This window comes from Lepisma saccharinum, chromosome 2 (genome assembly GCF_977018435.1).
Source record: "Lepisma saccharinum chromosome 2, izLepSacc3.1, whole genome shotgun sequence".
Classification (NCBI taxonomy): domain Eukaryota; kingdom Metazoa; phylum Arthropoda; class Insecta; order Zygentoma; family Lepismatidae; genus Lepisma; species Lepisma saccharinum.
The window spans coordinates 16,193,633-16,208,998 of NC_139230.1; the positions used below are offsets into that span (position 1 = coordinate 16,193,633).

At 35.1% G+C, this 15,366-nt stretch overlaps 1 protein-coding gene across 1 annotated transcript in view; it reads right to left on the reverse strand.

Annotated features, from left to right (window-relative positions):
• Positions 1 to 15,366, reverse strand: part of MAPk-Ak2 (MAP kinase-activated protein kinase 2) — a 44,152-nt gene that overhangs the window by 16,825 nt on the left and 11,961 nt on the right. Inside the window, exons 2-5 of the mRNA XM_083117103.1 lie at positions 12,307 to 12,446; positions 5,277 to 5,341; positions 4,389 to 4,496; positions 1,374 to 1,472 (exon numbers count right to left, since the gene is read on the reverse strand). Of these exons, the coding sequence (XP_082973229.1) occupies positions 1,374 to 1,472; positions 4,389 to 4,496; positions 5,277 to 5,341; positions 12,307 to 12,446 (412 nt within the window). The remainder of the gene's footprint in view (positions 1 to 1,373; positions 1,473 to 4,388; positions 4,497 to 5,276; positions 5,342 to 12,306; positions 12,447 to 15,366) is intronic.

Consider the following 15,366-nt stretch of genomic DNA (forward strand, 5'->3'; position numbering starts at 1 on the left):
AAAAATATGCACTAGTTTTGGGGTCTTCCTAAATACTTTTAATATAAACACACTTTCATATTTTTAGGTTTTCCAACACATTATTAAGGATATCTTGCATGCAGTTGTGTTCTGGAGTTCCTCTAAAAGTGCTTCACATATCAACATAGGTATGTACCAAATTATTATGTAAACCTTTTCAAAAGTAAAGGGGGTGCTGTGACATGGATTTGAAAAATGAAAGGAGTTTCCAGATCTTGGCTGACTGGCAACAACTGGTATATACTGTCCTTTCCCTTTATTTTTTCAGAACATTTCTAAATTCTGATACCACCTATTGAAAAAATGGAGCAAATTTACAATACCGGAAGTATCTTCAATTCCTTTCAAATTCGGCATACTCACTAATTTTGGCCTCGTAATCACGAATCTACAGTTAAAATTTGGCAGTCACGTCTAGAAATTGCAAAATAAGTCGAAAAAAGTGGGTCCGTGAATGGAGTAAACACCCTTCATTTATGAAGAAAACAACTATTTTTTGCAATGAGTAGCATTTCAAAACTATGTTTACCCTAACCCTTAATTTTAACTATGCTTGCCTAACCTAACCTAAACTAACCTTACCGTGAATGGTTCATGGGGCAAACATGTTTTCCACCTTTACGCAAGATGCCATTTTCTCACATGCAAATCAATGCTCCATGCAACGAATCTCACTTATTGCACAACACTTGAGCAACGTTGTGTTATGACTACGTCAGAACACAAGGTAGCAACACCGTTGTGCAGAAAGGTATGTTGTGTGTGTGTGTGTCTTCATATCAGAAAACATGGTTTCCATGTTAGTGTATGGAGAATCATAGTGGTAATTGACAAGGTAATTTTGCAATTTCTAGACATGACCGCCAAATTTTAACTGCAGATTCGTGATTACGAGGCCAAAATTAGTGAGTATGCCGAATTTGAAAGCAATTGGTGTAGTTGAACTACACAATGCATAATGAAATACTGACTGTATTGTGTGACATTATATGTTCATAGTCTCATAGATTTGATGTGAAAGATCAAATCTGTAAATGTGACACCATTTATTGTTTCATGTATGTCATTCATAGAATGACATCCTAATGCAACTATCAATGTTCTTGAATGAAATTCATGCAGAATCTCTATTAATAATGTTTGCACAATTCAAGGATTTCTCATCAGTAGACAACCTTTAGTCACATAATTTAACCACGAACATTCCTTACTCATTGAGAGTTTATGAAATTCCATTATTTTAAAATAAAAATTACTATTAGATGAACCTAAAATCACTTGTTGTTCTCTCATGTGTGTTTCAAATAACTATTACTCTTGTATTTAGAAACACATTAAATGATAAAACTCACCCACATAATATGGTGTGTAACAAGGAGTTTGTAATGCCTCTACGGAAAATGTTTCTTTGGCAAATCCAAAGTCAGTCAATTTTAAAATACCTGCTTCACCTATATAGAAAAAAAAAACAACAAATATTTAGTTAATTATGTACAACAAATAGATTAATGATAAGGTATAGGAAAACTAAAATGCCAATCACATGCACGTATATTAATGACATATATATATATATATCCATTTTCCCTTGAGAAATTGAGTATTTTTACATTTCTTGAAACATAGGCTGAATTTCCAGCAATTATAATCTGCTAAACACATTTTATTATGCATAGTAACTGGCAAAAATATGTGAATCTGATCTTTTACATGATTTTTAGTGTTCCTTGCAAATTTAACCACCTTTTATGAATTCGTAGCAAAGAATATGGCAATAATCTGAAAAATAAGCTGAAATTTATAGCTATGTATTAGGTTATTCGATACTATTATGACATTGCATTGACCATGTGTAACCCAACAAAAAGCCACTTGGCAGGCCCTGACCCTCAGAGGGCTGTTCCACCATGGAGTTAGTTTATGCTAATTGGGACTGGATCTATAGTTTAAAGTGGGATGTAAACCACCATGCTTCCACTCAGAATCAAAGCTGGGATCCTTTGGTTACAAAGTGACAGCCTTAACCACTATACTATCAGGGAGACCCAGATGGAGCTCCGCCTTGGTCATGGAGCTCAGTAAATTACAACCAAAAGAATTTTTAATCACAACCATTTTTTTTAATGTGTGTGTGCCAAATCATACATTAGTAATTTTCTTCTTTAATTGAGGTGTAATTTGGTGACTGTTTTCAACTTTGCAGCTACGTTGAATACATTAGGAACCAAATGAGTGTTAAGTTCCAGCTTCAAACAATGATGCTTTTGTCTAGATAATATCAGTAGTTTAATAGACCTATGTAGTCACAAAACTATTAATAATATCTACGCAACAGTGAAAGCACACCACATTTCATTTCATGTGAATGGTATAGAAGAATTCTAAGCGCACGTAATTTTACAGATTTTGGAATATCATAGTGGTGTTTCGGAAACAGTTGCCCTGGCATCAACCAAAGGTCCAGCTTAGCCTTAAACAGCAGATTCAAGTTCTTCTTAACTGCGAACATGTCTCATTCATTTCCAAATGTTTTCTTCATCCTCTTGTACACTGTGGTCAGTATGTGGTTCTCCCAGTGGGAATATCCTAGGGATGTGCCGAAGCCGATTACCAGGGGCATGAATATTTCGTTTTTGACGAAAAAACGAAATTTGAAAAAACATTGTAGTGTTAATTTTTAATGTTTTTGAAAGGTGTGAGATGCATTTTGTGACCATGTTTTGTCACGAAATAATGCGAAATGAACTGCAAAAAGCGAAATTAACTCTTAAACACGAAATTTAGGGTTTATTCACTGACGCGACACTTTTCTAAGGTCTGAATTATCCTGAGAGTTATGCAATTCCCGGAAAATTGATTAATTCTCCTGTTAATATTGGAGAAACAAAAATTGACTCCTTTACACAGAAATAAACTTAATACTCTGATAACTACATAAATGGGCTATTAGAAGTGAAATGTTAATTCTGTGGAATAAGTGTAGTTTTTAAATCAAATTTAGGATTATATTCACAATTTTAAAACCAAAATGTCATTTTATATAACATTTTTTATGTGATTATTCACCGCTATAACACCGATATTTTATTTCATTTACCGCTTTTGAACCTGAAATTGACTCAGTTTTTATACAGAAATTTTGCTTTTTTATTTACCAAAAATATGTGCCTCTACCGATTACAGATGTATGAAAATTGGCAGAAATTGACATATCGGAATCGGTATCGGCAAAAATCCGTTATTTAAACCGGTACAGATTATACTAGAGTTTTTACCTTCTAATAAGTTTTATACTCTAGTTTTGTAAGATTTATTGAAAATTTGGTTATGATTCATCATTATTGTTGAGTTTTTGTAATAAAATTATTGCAAACTCTCATTCAGAGGATCAAGCTAACTATAAATCGGAAATAAAACAGTACATTGCTGAACCAGGATCTGCTGTTGTATTGGAAATTCAAAAATGAATATTCAAACCTGAAGCAAGTGTTGAGAAAATACTTGGGCATACCTGCTGCATCAGTATTCAGTGATTTTGAGTGTTCAGTGTTGCTGAACAGATTTGCGATAAGAGAAGAAGTAGGATACTTCCTGAAGTGCTTCCAAATCTTGTATTTCTGAAGTTGAATCTGGCAGAACAGGAATTCATTTTGCATTTCAAAGAACTGCTTGTGTACTAATGTTAAATCTCTTGAGAATCCATGTTCTTCTTAAAGGTTCACATAACATTTTGTAGATGCAAATGTACATTCGCAACTCTTGAGAATATATATGTACATACATATGATATGCAATAGAAATGTACATAGCAAATTTATTTTTGTCATGCTGAAAATAACATCCCATTTCTGTTTAATAATCTTATGTATCGGAATCGGTTAAATATCGGCATCGGTATCGGTTCAAAAAATTATCGGTGAGTACATCGGCATCGGTAAATTTTCAGCTTCGTCACATCCCTAGAATATCCCATGTAGGATACCAGAACTCTTGTACCCAAAGTTTTTCAATGAATCAACCTACCAAAAGCATGACTCCGGTCTATGGTGCAACAAGCCTTCGAACACCAATGCCTGCATAGCAGCTTCTATTGTGTGCAGCCCCATTGCCGCTACTACTTTGCTTTCTCCACCAGGAGTCCATCCAACTCTCCTTTCGAGATGCAACCCCCCCCTACACAATACAATGTCAACACTAAAATTTTGGAGTACAGTAGTTCATTTACAGTTAAATAGATGCTACAATCTACATGTATTATTGCACTTCTTTCATTTCTAAGGAATAATGTGAATGGTTTACATGGATGACTATAATCTATTTACTTATTATGCAATTTATCAAATGTTTTAATGTAAAGAAACTCTTACCTAGTTGTGTATATAGAAGATTTTCTGGCTTTAAGTCTCGATGAGCTATATTCAATTCATGGAGATATTTGACTGCAAGACAAATGTCCCTCATAATTTGAGCAGCCTCTGAAATTAAATTTCTTAGTATTAATATATATATTTTGGCAACAAACATTAATCAGTACAAGTGTCATTCAATAGAGAACAGAACCATTTTTACCCTGAAGACTTATCAAAGCAAAAATTCAAGTGCAGTGTATTATTAAATATATGATTTCCTCTTTTCTAAGACAAAATCTGCTAGTAGACAGTTTATTAGGGAGATTATACAGTAGAGGGCTGTATAGTTCACTTGCAAAGGAAAACAAGAATTATTGGTTATTTTCCAGAACCAGAAAAAATGCCTACACTGCTTTGGTGGCAGGGTGCACCAAGTGGGTTGACTCATGATCTCGTCACCAAAGGTTCTGGGTTTGAATCCTGGCCTCAACACAGGTACTTCTACATGCATGTCCTTCATTAATTTCATCTAATAACCTTCATCACAAGTAGCTGAAAGTGGCAGAATATGCATTGACAAACAGTCAATTAATATTTAATAGTACTGTAATGTTCATTTTCAATACACCCCCTTACACTTATTATGAAGAGACAGGTCAATTCTCCTTTGAGGACAGCATTAAATTGTCTGTTGCATTCATTAATACGTATTCCATTACAACTCTGAAAGCAAATGTGTCACACTCAAACACAATAATTTCAGTAAAAGCAAAGCCACACCTTGCGATGTTAAAATTTACTGAATTGCTAAAGCATTACTACTCTATAGCCTGGTCAGAAGGGACCTTCACTGTATACAAATAAATATATATATATATACACACACACACACACACATACTCTCACCTCTTTCAGTGAATGCTCCATCTTGCCTAGATTCTATCCGCTGAAACAATTCACCTCCTTCCATACTGTAATAGAATAGTAACATGTCAACTACATAACCATAAAATGTTATCTACTAGTTCTTGATCATGTGAAGGAATTGATAGTTACTTGCAACTAATTGCTAGAGGTCAAAATGATCAGTTATCTGATTTTACTATAGAAGTAATCAAGCTTATTAATTTTTTTAAAAAAAATCAGAATACTGCCTTACTTACTGTGCTGACAAAGAAAATTCAAAATTATGCCAAGCCAATCATCAGTTGCTTCCAGTTAATATATGACTAGGACCATAGGAAACAAAGAAATTATTCTATTGTACTACATTTAAGAGGAAAGCAATCAATTCCAAGCAGTAGTATTGTAATACAGCATGACATGTACAATATGTGGACATAATCAAATGTGTTGCATGATAAGACTAATTTCCATAGCTGCAGTATAAAAGCATGTTTCCATATTAAAACACTAAAGTTGCTGACCAAGGCAGTTTATTAAGAATTAAAAGCACTTTACATGTAACATTTCTACCCTCTATCAGTGTCTTCCTCAGACAAAGAACTAAACTTCCTCTTCGTCTGAGGAAGACCCTGATAAAGGGTAGAAACATTACATGTAAAGTGCTTTTAATTCTTAATAAACTGCCTTGGTCAGCAACTTTAGTGTCTATAACATGTAGAAAACAATAACTGTCTTTGGGTTAAATTGGAGTCAAAATGCGTATTGTGGCAAACTTAATTACATGTACAGCCTTTTATTATGGACTGCAACCTTAACTGCATGGCTAGTACCTTTTCAATAAGAGAGAGCTGTTCAATAAGGATGAGTGCTGTTTGAAAGGCCATCACCAATACCCCCAAGGTGCTTTCACATAAACCTGTTTCCTGCTAATTTTCTGTGTTCTGAAATCTTATCATGCACCAAGTGGGTAATGTCAAAATATTGTGCATGTGCAGACTTTTTTTTTTTTTTGTAGTTCCTAGTGGCAATGGGGATAAGTGATGGTAGTGATGAGTACGGGGTGGATTTTTGCATATTTTCATGTTTTTTCCCTTAAGGAAAATTCATATACTCTCAACAGATTTATCCATTTCACTTGATGTGGATTACACTGGAAAAGTTTTATAGTGCACATAAATGCATATTTGGAACGTTAGTGCATATAACTTGCATATATTGGGAGCAGTAGCGTACACAGGATTTCATCAAGGGGGGTGTTATCTCGAAAACTTTCTACAAATTCACATTACCATTGTTTTATTATACTTTAATTAATTAATAATAATAATAAATTAATTAATAATTCTTATAATTAATTAATTAGTTTAATTACTACTAATGCAGCTGCTATTTATGAAAGAAATAGAACAAAATTACAATTCTTTTGTTTCAAAATAATTGTCTAGTCAACGGTTATTTGTATATGATAAGTGAGACATTTTAAGTGTGAAGAAAATCCATAAAAACAAGCAAATATATTAAATTTATTGAAATAATCGAAATATGAAACTCATTCAAGGAGCCGCGCTGGTCTAGTCTGACAACTTCGTGGGATATCCGGGTTCGATTCCCGGAATTGGTTGGAATTTATCCAGCCTTGTCTCCGCACCCAGCCTATGGGTATCTGAGAGCAACCTTGGGGGATGAAGGCTGCCGGAGCATGGTGCTGATCACATCACCTGCAAAATAGTTCGAGATCAAGAATCTTTGGGGCCCACCACACCACTATGTGTGACTTCATGGCACGGTGGTATATACACGGGGGAATTTACATCACCTTTACCTATGGAACTCACCCAGGGTGGTGATGAAGCGCGAGAATACATGTTGCTAAATTCCACTGAGTCTATGTTTTCGTTGTAAAGTAAGTTTATAGACATTCCAACACATTTATCCCTTCTAGGTGATTCACAAAAGACTTCTTCGACATTATTTAATGATGTGGATGTAGACTCAGCATCACTTGAGAGTTCACAAGGGGATGTGAAATCAGTACCGGGAAGAACGTTTGCAATAAGGACGAAGCAAGGAATTTTCACAATTCTCGCAAGAGTCACTGCGCGACTTTTTGCAAAAGAAAATTGCAAAATTGAACTTTGCGGCCGCTTAGATTGTGTTTGGAATGTTGTGTTTTTCTTCATGCTGCATGGGAATAATAATCCAAATTATTATTATTATTATCATTATTATTATTATCATCATTATTATTATTATTATTGCTGTCGCAGATCTTTGACTGTGACAAATTAGCCATTTTTAATTTTTTCTACAGCATTTTCCATAATATTTCAAGAGCTCAAGGGGGGGGTTTAAACCCGGTAACCCCCCCTTGCGTACGCCACTGATTGGGAGTAATTTTCATGTAATCGTTTGTTTCAAGTTTGTCTGCTTAATTTTCCCTGTTCCTTGTGTCAGCATTAAAAAATAGCCTACTTCGTCTGGTCTTGGGAACTAGTTGGGGCAAGGACATTCCAAAACTCATCTCATAGCATTGCAGGTGGTCTGGTTGCAAATGTAGAAAAACCCACTCTCTTCAACCAATGACTTTTCACATATGCGAGTCACATTTTCAAATTCCAACGACAACACTGGGGTCGCGTTATTTGAGGCTTATCTGTTAATGTGAATTCTTGATAAATCTGTGAGTGTGTGTGTGCTGCAGAAGTGGCAATAAATGCAGGAGAGAAGTAACAGCATACTGTATAGCTAAAGCAGGGTGTAGAAGGTAACGATGCGTTCACCACTGCTGGCAGAGTTATTTATTGTCAAGTATGCTCTAAACATGTAATACATTTCAGGTATTTAGAGTGGTTTTTGCAGGTTGAATGGAAATTTGCCAAAATGCAAATTTACCATGCTCAAACAGAGCTTTCATTTTTAGTAACAGAAAACATTTTTTGCCTGCGTAGGTCTGGACACTGATTTTTATAAACTTATGTTAACTTTTGCAGACAATGCTGCTGTATAACCTAGTGAAGGATCATTCTGTTATTAGAGTACAAAATAAGAAGAAAGTAGAAACTAAGTGAATGATGGTCAGATGATGAAGATATGCACTATGAGCATATTTTATTCTTACATTAGACATAATAAAAATACAATAACTTTTTGCGATTATGTCTCTCGATGGATTGCAGCTAAATCTTCAAACAACATACTGGTGAGGATTAAACATGATTTTTGGGTGATTTTCTTCACGAAAGTAGTAGTGAAGTACTAATTTTACTATTAAAGTAACTGGAACGAGAAAGATGGCAGTCTGATAGAAACTGAGATAGCGTCCTTGGGATTTGTGCCCTTACTGATATATTTAAAGCCATTTTTGTGGGTGTATAACATGGTCCCCGGTTTTGATAAGGAAAATTGTCACAATTATATCTCGTATATAACATGCAGCACAATTTATGTTTAAAAAAATATGCTTTTCTTATTCTTTGGTCTAAAGCTGCTGTTATGCGGACAAAGACTGAATGTTGCTGTGCATTATTTTCCCATTAAATCTCATGTGACAAATAGCATTTGTTCGACTCCCATGTTATGGTAGGTGTGAACCACAGATTCATAGTGCAGACGATTTGCTGCCCGAGTTCAATATCTGCCTATAATACATTTATCTCTGTGTGAACTCGATCGCCACCAGAACCGCAAAATGTAGCAATCCAGCATTGCTTCCTTTGAATTGATGGTTAAGGTGATGGATTCACTTTCGTAGTGTTTGCAGGTTGAATCCCTGCACTAGGCCATCCAGACAATTGTGGTATGTCTGTAGTTTTACCATGTGCAATTTATGATTGTGTTGTTAATTTGAATCAAAATGTAGTTAATCTGAATCTTAAATGAAGTATTAAAAATATGGTAAAATTTCGTTGATAGTTTTGAATGGACAAATATTAGATTTTTTCTTCCTTTGTCCATTTAATCTCTTTTTGATATTGCTCAAAAGAAAATAGTACCGGGAGAAGTTGAGAAATCTGAATTGGGGAAGCAGTTAGCAATAGCTAGGTTTGCAGTTCCTGGGATGGGTGAATTCAGTGTTACAGGGGGGACCTGTCCAGGATTTGCCTGGGTATTCCACAACTGAAATTTCTGTATACAGAAAAATCCATTTTACATCAGGATATCAACACAAGAAATGAAACTAACAAATACTGTCCAGTGGCATCTTGTGAAATGGAAAGAACATTTTCAAAATACAAAGACTTACTTTCTGACAATGGCAGCAGTCTGCTACCTGAAAACATCAATAAATAATGTCTAGTGTATTGAAATGCTAATGTAAAAGAATAAGATATTGATTAATGCAACGAAAAGAGCATAGTGTTTCCAAGAAGATAATGTATATTATTATAATTGCATTATTGCAGTTTTTATAGTGAGTGAGCCTCCAGACAAAGGAATGAGTGTAATATAATTTCGTTCCAAGAAACTAAAAAAATTTGTAAATTAGTATTTTTTGGTAATCCTAAAAAGCATAATTATCACACTTTCATTTCTATAATTGCGTTCAGTGAGTTACTGATACATTTACTTTGCATGCAAGGTGTACAGAACCTTAAAATAGGTTGTTTTGAAAATATTTACTGCATATAAATCTGCTCCCTATTGATGAGTATATGAAAGAACATCATTCACAAATTCTCATATTTGGTCCAAGATTAGACTACTATATTTACAGTAAAGTAGGATAGCCACTGGACTGTACAGAATGCTGTTTTACATTATACTATTCCTTTCTTATACATACTGTATGTTAGAAAAATGAAACAGTTGTCTGATGAAAAGTGAAGGGACCACCCACATCTTTGTAATTTACTTGGTCATGACAGTGTGGGAATTTTTATCACTGGCAAAGAAGACAATGACCTCACAGAAAACAGCTAGCTCAAGTTTCACTGCCAGTTTGTTCTCACAATGCTGTATTATACACAAAAGTATACACATACAAAATACTATATTTGTGTTAATGGGCCACTTGTGTTTGAATAAATAGAATACATCTTATATTCATCTATCTGCCTTCATTCTAGCAGTTAGAAATACCAATTTTGTTAGCAACTGTTTATTTGCATGGAACACCAGAAATAATTTCAACTGTGGAAACACAATAAATCTTTCATAATTAATAAATATAAAGTAAAAAACTAGTAACTGAATGGTAACTCCCCCAATCCAAGGTTATTCTGTGACTATTGATATAAAATGGATGAAGCACGAGCATTAAATAATTTAAAATATCCTCCTAAGTTGAGACCAAAGTAGTTTACATGGTGGCTTTAAGAAGCATTGCATTTTATGTTAACCCCATAAAAAAGAACCACCTAACAAAATATATTCTTAGACTGTATGTTTCATTATTACTACAGTGGGAGAAAACTCTCAAGACTCAAATGAGCTAAGCACTGGAAACTCCAGTCTTCCTTAGTTGATGTTTTTAGTCTTTGTTGCAGCATTCAATCCGTAAATATGTTATACTCTGTCCAGGAATTTGTAGAGCAACCAAAAAAAAACACAAAAAAAACAGCCCTCCCTGCAAGTAGTGACTTGAGAGGGCTTGATCAATGAACAGGCGAGAGGGAAAGAGACTACATGAGTTATCAGCCATTTGCAGCAGCATCACTGCTTTGCTCTGTCAACTCGCTTTCTTCCCTCTCTTCTATGTTGCTCCACACACACTCCTAGGACAGACTGAAGTAGACCTTAAGGATAGGAACTATTGGCCACCATTTTTAATATGGTGACTAATACATACTGCAAACTGATAACTACTAACTTTTCAGTTTTCTATCTTGCCTACCATTCATGGCCAATTAACTAAGGTATAAAATTAGGGCTAAGCTGATACATCTTTGAACCGATACCAATACTCGCCACAGTTTCCAACAAATACTGATGCTTGAAAATTGCAATAATTAAAGTTGTTCAAAATAGTGATTATCATTAGTGCATCAATTTACCAGAGTATTGCTTTAAAATAGTAAAAAAATACATCAGAATACAAAATACCTGCTATGCAATCACAAAATACAGTTTTCTCACATAATATTGGTAAAAAATTAATGCAAACTTTCAATTTTGCATGACCTCCAGGAAAATTGTCTCTGCAAAAGTGTTGTGCAGCATTTTTGCAGACCCTGCAAACAATTAAAATGCTGAAAAAGTATCAGCCAGTATTGGTAAATCTAATTGATACCCTGATGGCAATACCACTGGTATTGGAAAATGGCATTGGCTCAACCTATTTAAAAACCCATCACCAGGTGCATTTCAACATAACACCTTTTTGGTGCCATTTTCAATATGACCACCATTTAAGAGGGGGCATGTCTATGTCTATCCCACATTAATAAAAGAACCATGTTTTGAAAATCAAAAAATTGCATTCTAATAAGCATTTATTGCTGGGGTTTACTGATAATTTGCCCTGTAGGGCAAACTGTCAATGGTTGAAACACCATCATGTCTATTACCTACATATTAGTTATTTCTTTTCTTTCCCCTGGAATATCATAAATTCATTCTCAGTTATCCTTTATTTACCTAGCAGACTGTGGAAGTGAGGTAGATTGATTAGGGATAAAACTATTTACATGAATTTATTAAAATATTACATCACCAAGGCTAAATTTATTAAAATATTACATCGCCAAGGCATCTTCACAACAGTGAAGAACAAATTTCAAGGCCTTTCTTTCAAGTAACAACACATGAAACACAAAAGAAAATTAATCTCAAGCACTTAATTATGTATACTCTTATTCACATATGTTTTTATAGGACATGATTTTTTCTAAACCAAAAGACTTATTTGAGGTTTCATTTCTATTGGTAAATAGACTTACATCTGAAAATATGAGAGAAAAAGTAAGTCTTGTTACTAGCAGGATTTCATTAATTCTATACGAGCACAATCCCACCAGCATCATGCACAATCAGTCATGCACTAAGTTAAATAATAACTAGCTGTGAAATGAGGAAATAAATGAGAACTTGCCATTCCATTATAACTAGCAGGCACTTGTTTCCATTATACGTATTTTCATAAACATCAATTACATTAACAATATTCAGACATCCACTTGCTCGCCAATGGAGATCCACTTCCCTACGTGCCTTAGTTGAATCATGCAATACCTATAGCAAAGAGAGAAAGTTGCGTGAGAACATTATAAAGTCATAAAAAGCACATATACATGGTTTTGGATTACATATAGAATTGTTCTTCAGACTTACCTTAGAATAATATTATGTCCTGCAATACTTGTTTGTCTATCATAATGGTTTTCCCTGTTGAAAGTGTAAGAAATCAAGGATGAATTTGAAATTTACTGCTGGCAAAATACTAAACTCTCTGGGGGAAAAAAGTGCAACATGCCTGTCAATCACAGCCACGTATGTACAGTGTGCATTTATCTCACTGTATGTCCTACGTCAATACCATTACTATCCCAGTGAAGAGAATGACACACAGCCACAACATTTTCAAACATACCTCTGCTTTTGAAAAATCGCAATAATGTTACAAATTCTAAAAATTACATTTACTTAGAATTACTTTTACAGCACTCACGTGATTTTTCATGTGGCTTGCTGCAAAATATAACTTTAGTTATTTTTTCTTATAAAAATAGGAAAATCTAAAATTACCTGGATCAAAATTACTTTCTTTAAACACTGACAGTAATTATAAAGTCCATGAAAGGTTTTTAAAAATTGGGACATGCAATAAATAATACACCAAACAGAAAAACTCAGTTTTTTTAATGTTACGCCGGCATAGTTAGGAAAACAACCAACAGACGCACCACTGCCACAGGTGCAGCCATGGTGGCAAACCAGGTGGAGAATGTATTCATGAGCTTCAGTTTGCCCACAGCCAGTTGATTGCAAAGAGCTTTCTGTGCAAAGTACCAGAAGAATCCACCAGTGCACAACAGCATAATGGAGTACTGAAAATTTGAGAAGGATGGTTGTTTGTGACCACCTGGCATGTCAGAAGAGGGGGGTGGGTTGTGAGAGAGAGACTAATTTGGCATAGTCTGAGGAAGTCCACCACATATTGACCTAAATCAGGTGCTAAACACCCTGCAGCCAACAATATAGAAAATCCTTTGAAAACATTTAATGAAGCTGGACAAATTGCAGCTCCTGCAAGCCATAATTCCAGATGATAGTCATTTGAGAGCAGTTCTGGATCAAAATGCAAAGGAAGGTGATGGGTTCAGAAACAAATTGATTGCCAGTTATGAAGGCACTATTCTGCAGGCCACTAAGGTCAGTGGACCTAACCCCATGTGAGTCCTTCTTGAGGTGTTCCATCTATGTACCACCCATACCACAGGACCTCTATGATCTGACACTGAATCACTACCACCACTAACACAGTCACTCCTGATATGGCGGATTGGGTGTGGGCAGAAATGGACAAGGAACTAGAACTGTGTCGTGTGACAAAGATTGGACATACTGAACACTTAACTTATGAGGGCATTAAAAAAAATCTTGGAAAGTTTGTCTTTCACTTGGTGTATGATTCATTACATGGAAATAAACCATATAATTATACCAATTTTTAAAAATCTTTTATGGACTTTATAATTGGTGCAAGTCTTGAAGCTTTCCTGGTGATGAATGATGAAAAGATTCTCTCGGGCTATTGACCAGGTGAGTTGTGGAAAAGATTCCAAGCTTTTGAGAGCTAACATCATTTTCATCTTCAGGGTAGAAGTGCAGTCCTGAGCGTCAACCCGGTGTATATACATTCGTGGAGGGTGATGGTGGCAGACCAATCGGATACCACTTCTGCTACATCCGCGCTGCTGGTCGACTATCGTGCTAGCCAAGCTGGGTCCAGTTCGAGCCCCTTGTCGAGATTGAGATTCTCCATTTCCCCATGAATAGCTATTGCTTCTTTTATGATGCGGTCCCAGTAGTTTAAAGATTTGGCTATAATTTCTGTGTTGCTGAAATCTGGTCTTTGGCCCTCGTTAATTTAATGTTCTGCTAGTCCAGACTTTCCCGGATGGAAATTTCTGATTACATTGTAATTCGTGTTTGTACTGGTTCTAGAGAGATTCTGGCATGGAAGATGGTGGTGAAAATTACTTCCCCCCATTTTTGGAGTTTTAATTTGAGGTGTGGGAAACACAAACCATTTATATGTAAGTTTGGTTTTATTGGCCTTCTTCAAACAAGAGATTTTGTGACTGTTTCTTATTTCTTATTTCTTCACCCAATGGCACATCACCAGGAAATCTGTTCATTCCTTTCAGCATTAGAGTGAACATTTCTGTTTCGAGGGGAGGGGAATATCTACAGGGTATGGTTGCCTGTCTGCAATGTTTTTGTACATCATATCTCTTTGGTTTAAGTTATACATGTTACATCATAATATATTAAACATTTATATGTTCCCATCCTATGCTAAAATAATATGCTACATGGTTATATGCATAGTAATTATGCATTCTGCATATTACAAGTGCCTATTTTTTCATGGTTGCATGTATGTTTTCATAAGCTCTTGGAGATTTATTATTAGGCGCCAGGTGCTTTAGCATTCCTGCATCTTTTTTTCTCTATGCGTATATGTATACATCATTATTTCATGAAATAGAAAAAACATTCCTCTTCCAATATTTGATGATTTTTCCTTGGAAAGATTTGGTGTTTTAAAAGGCATTATGAAAAGTATCTGTGTGGACACTTGTACATGTTTACATATTTCACACATTACCATAAGCTCATAAATAAATCTATTAACATGAAAAGTAGGGGTGTGCTCAATCCTGAAAAAGCTGGTACTGTGATCAGGAAAAAAAAATCAAATCCTGAGTTACGGAAATGATTTTCCAACTTTTCAGAATCCCGAACAGCAGCCCCCTAGACAGAATAGTGGTTTGACACCAGGGTTGGCCCTGCCCAGTTTTCCCCATGCAGGTTTTTTCAGAAAATGTTGTAAATTATTGCTTTTATTGCTCTCACATCATGCTAGAAATGGACTTTTAACAGAAATAATACGAACTTACATCCAAGAAACAAAAAAATCAAAAGG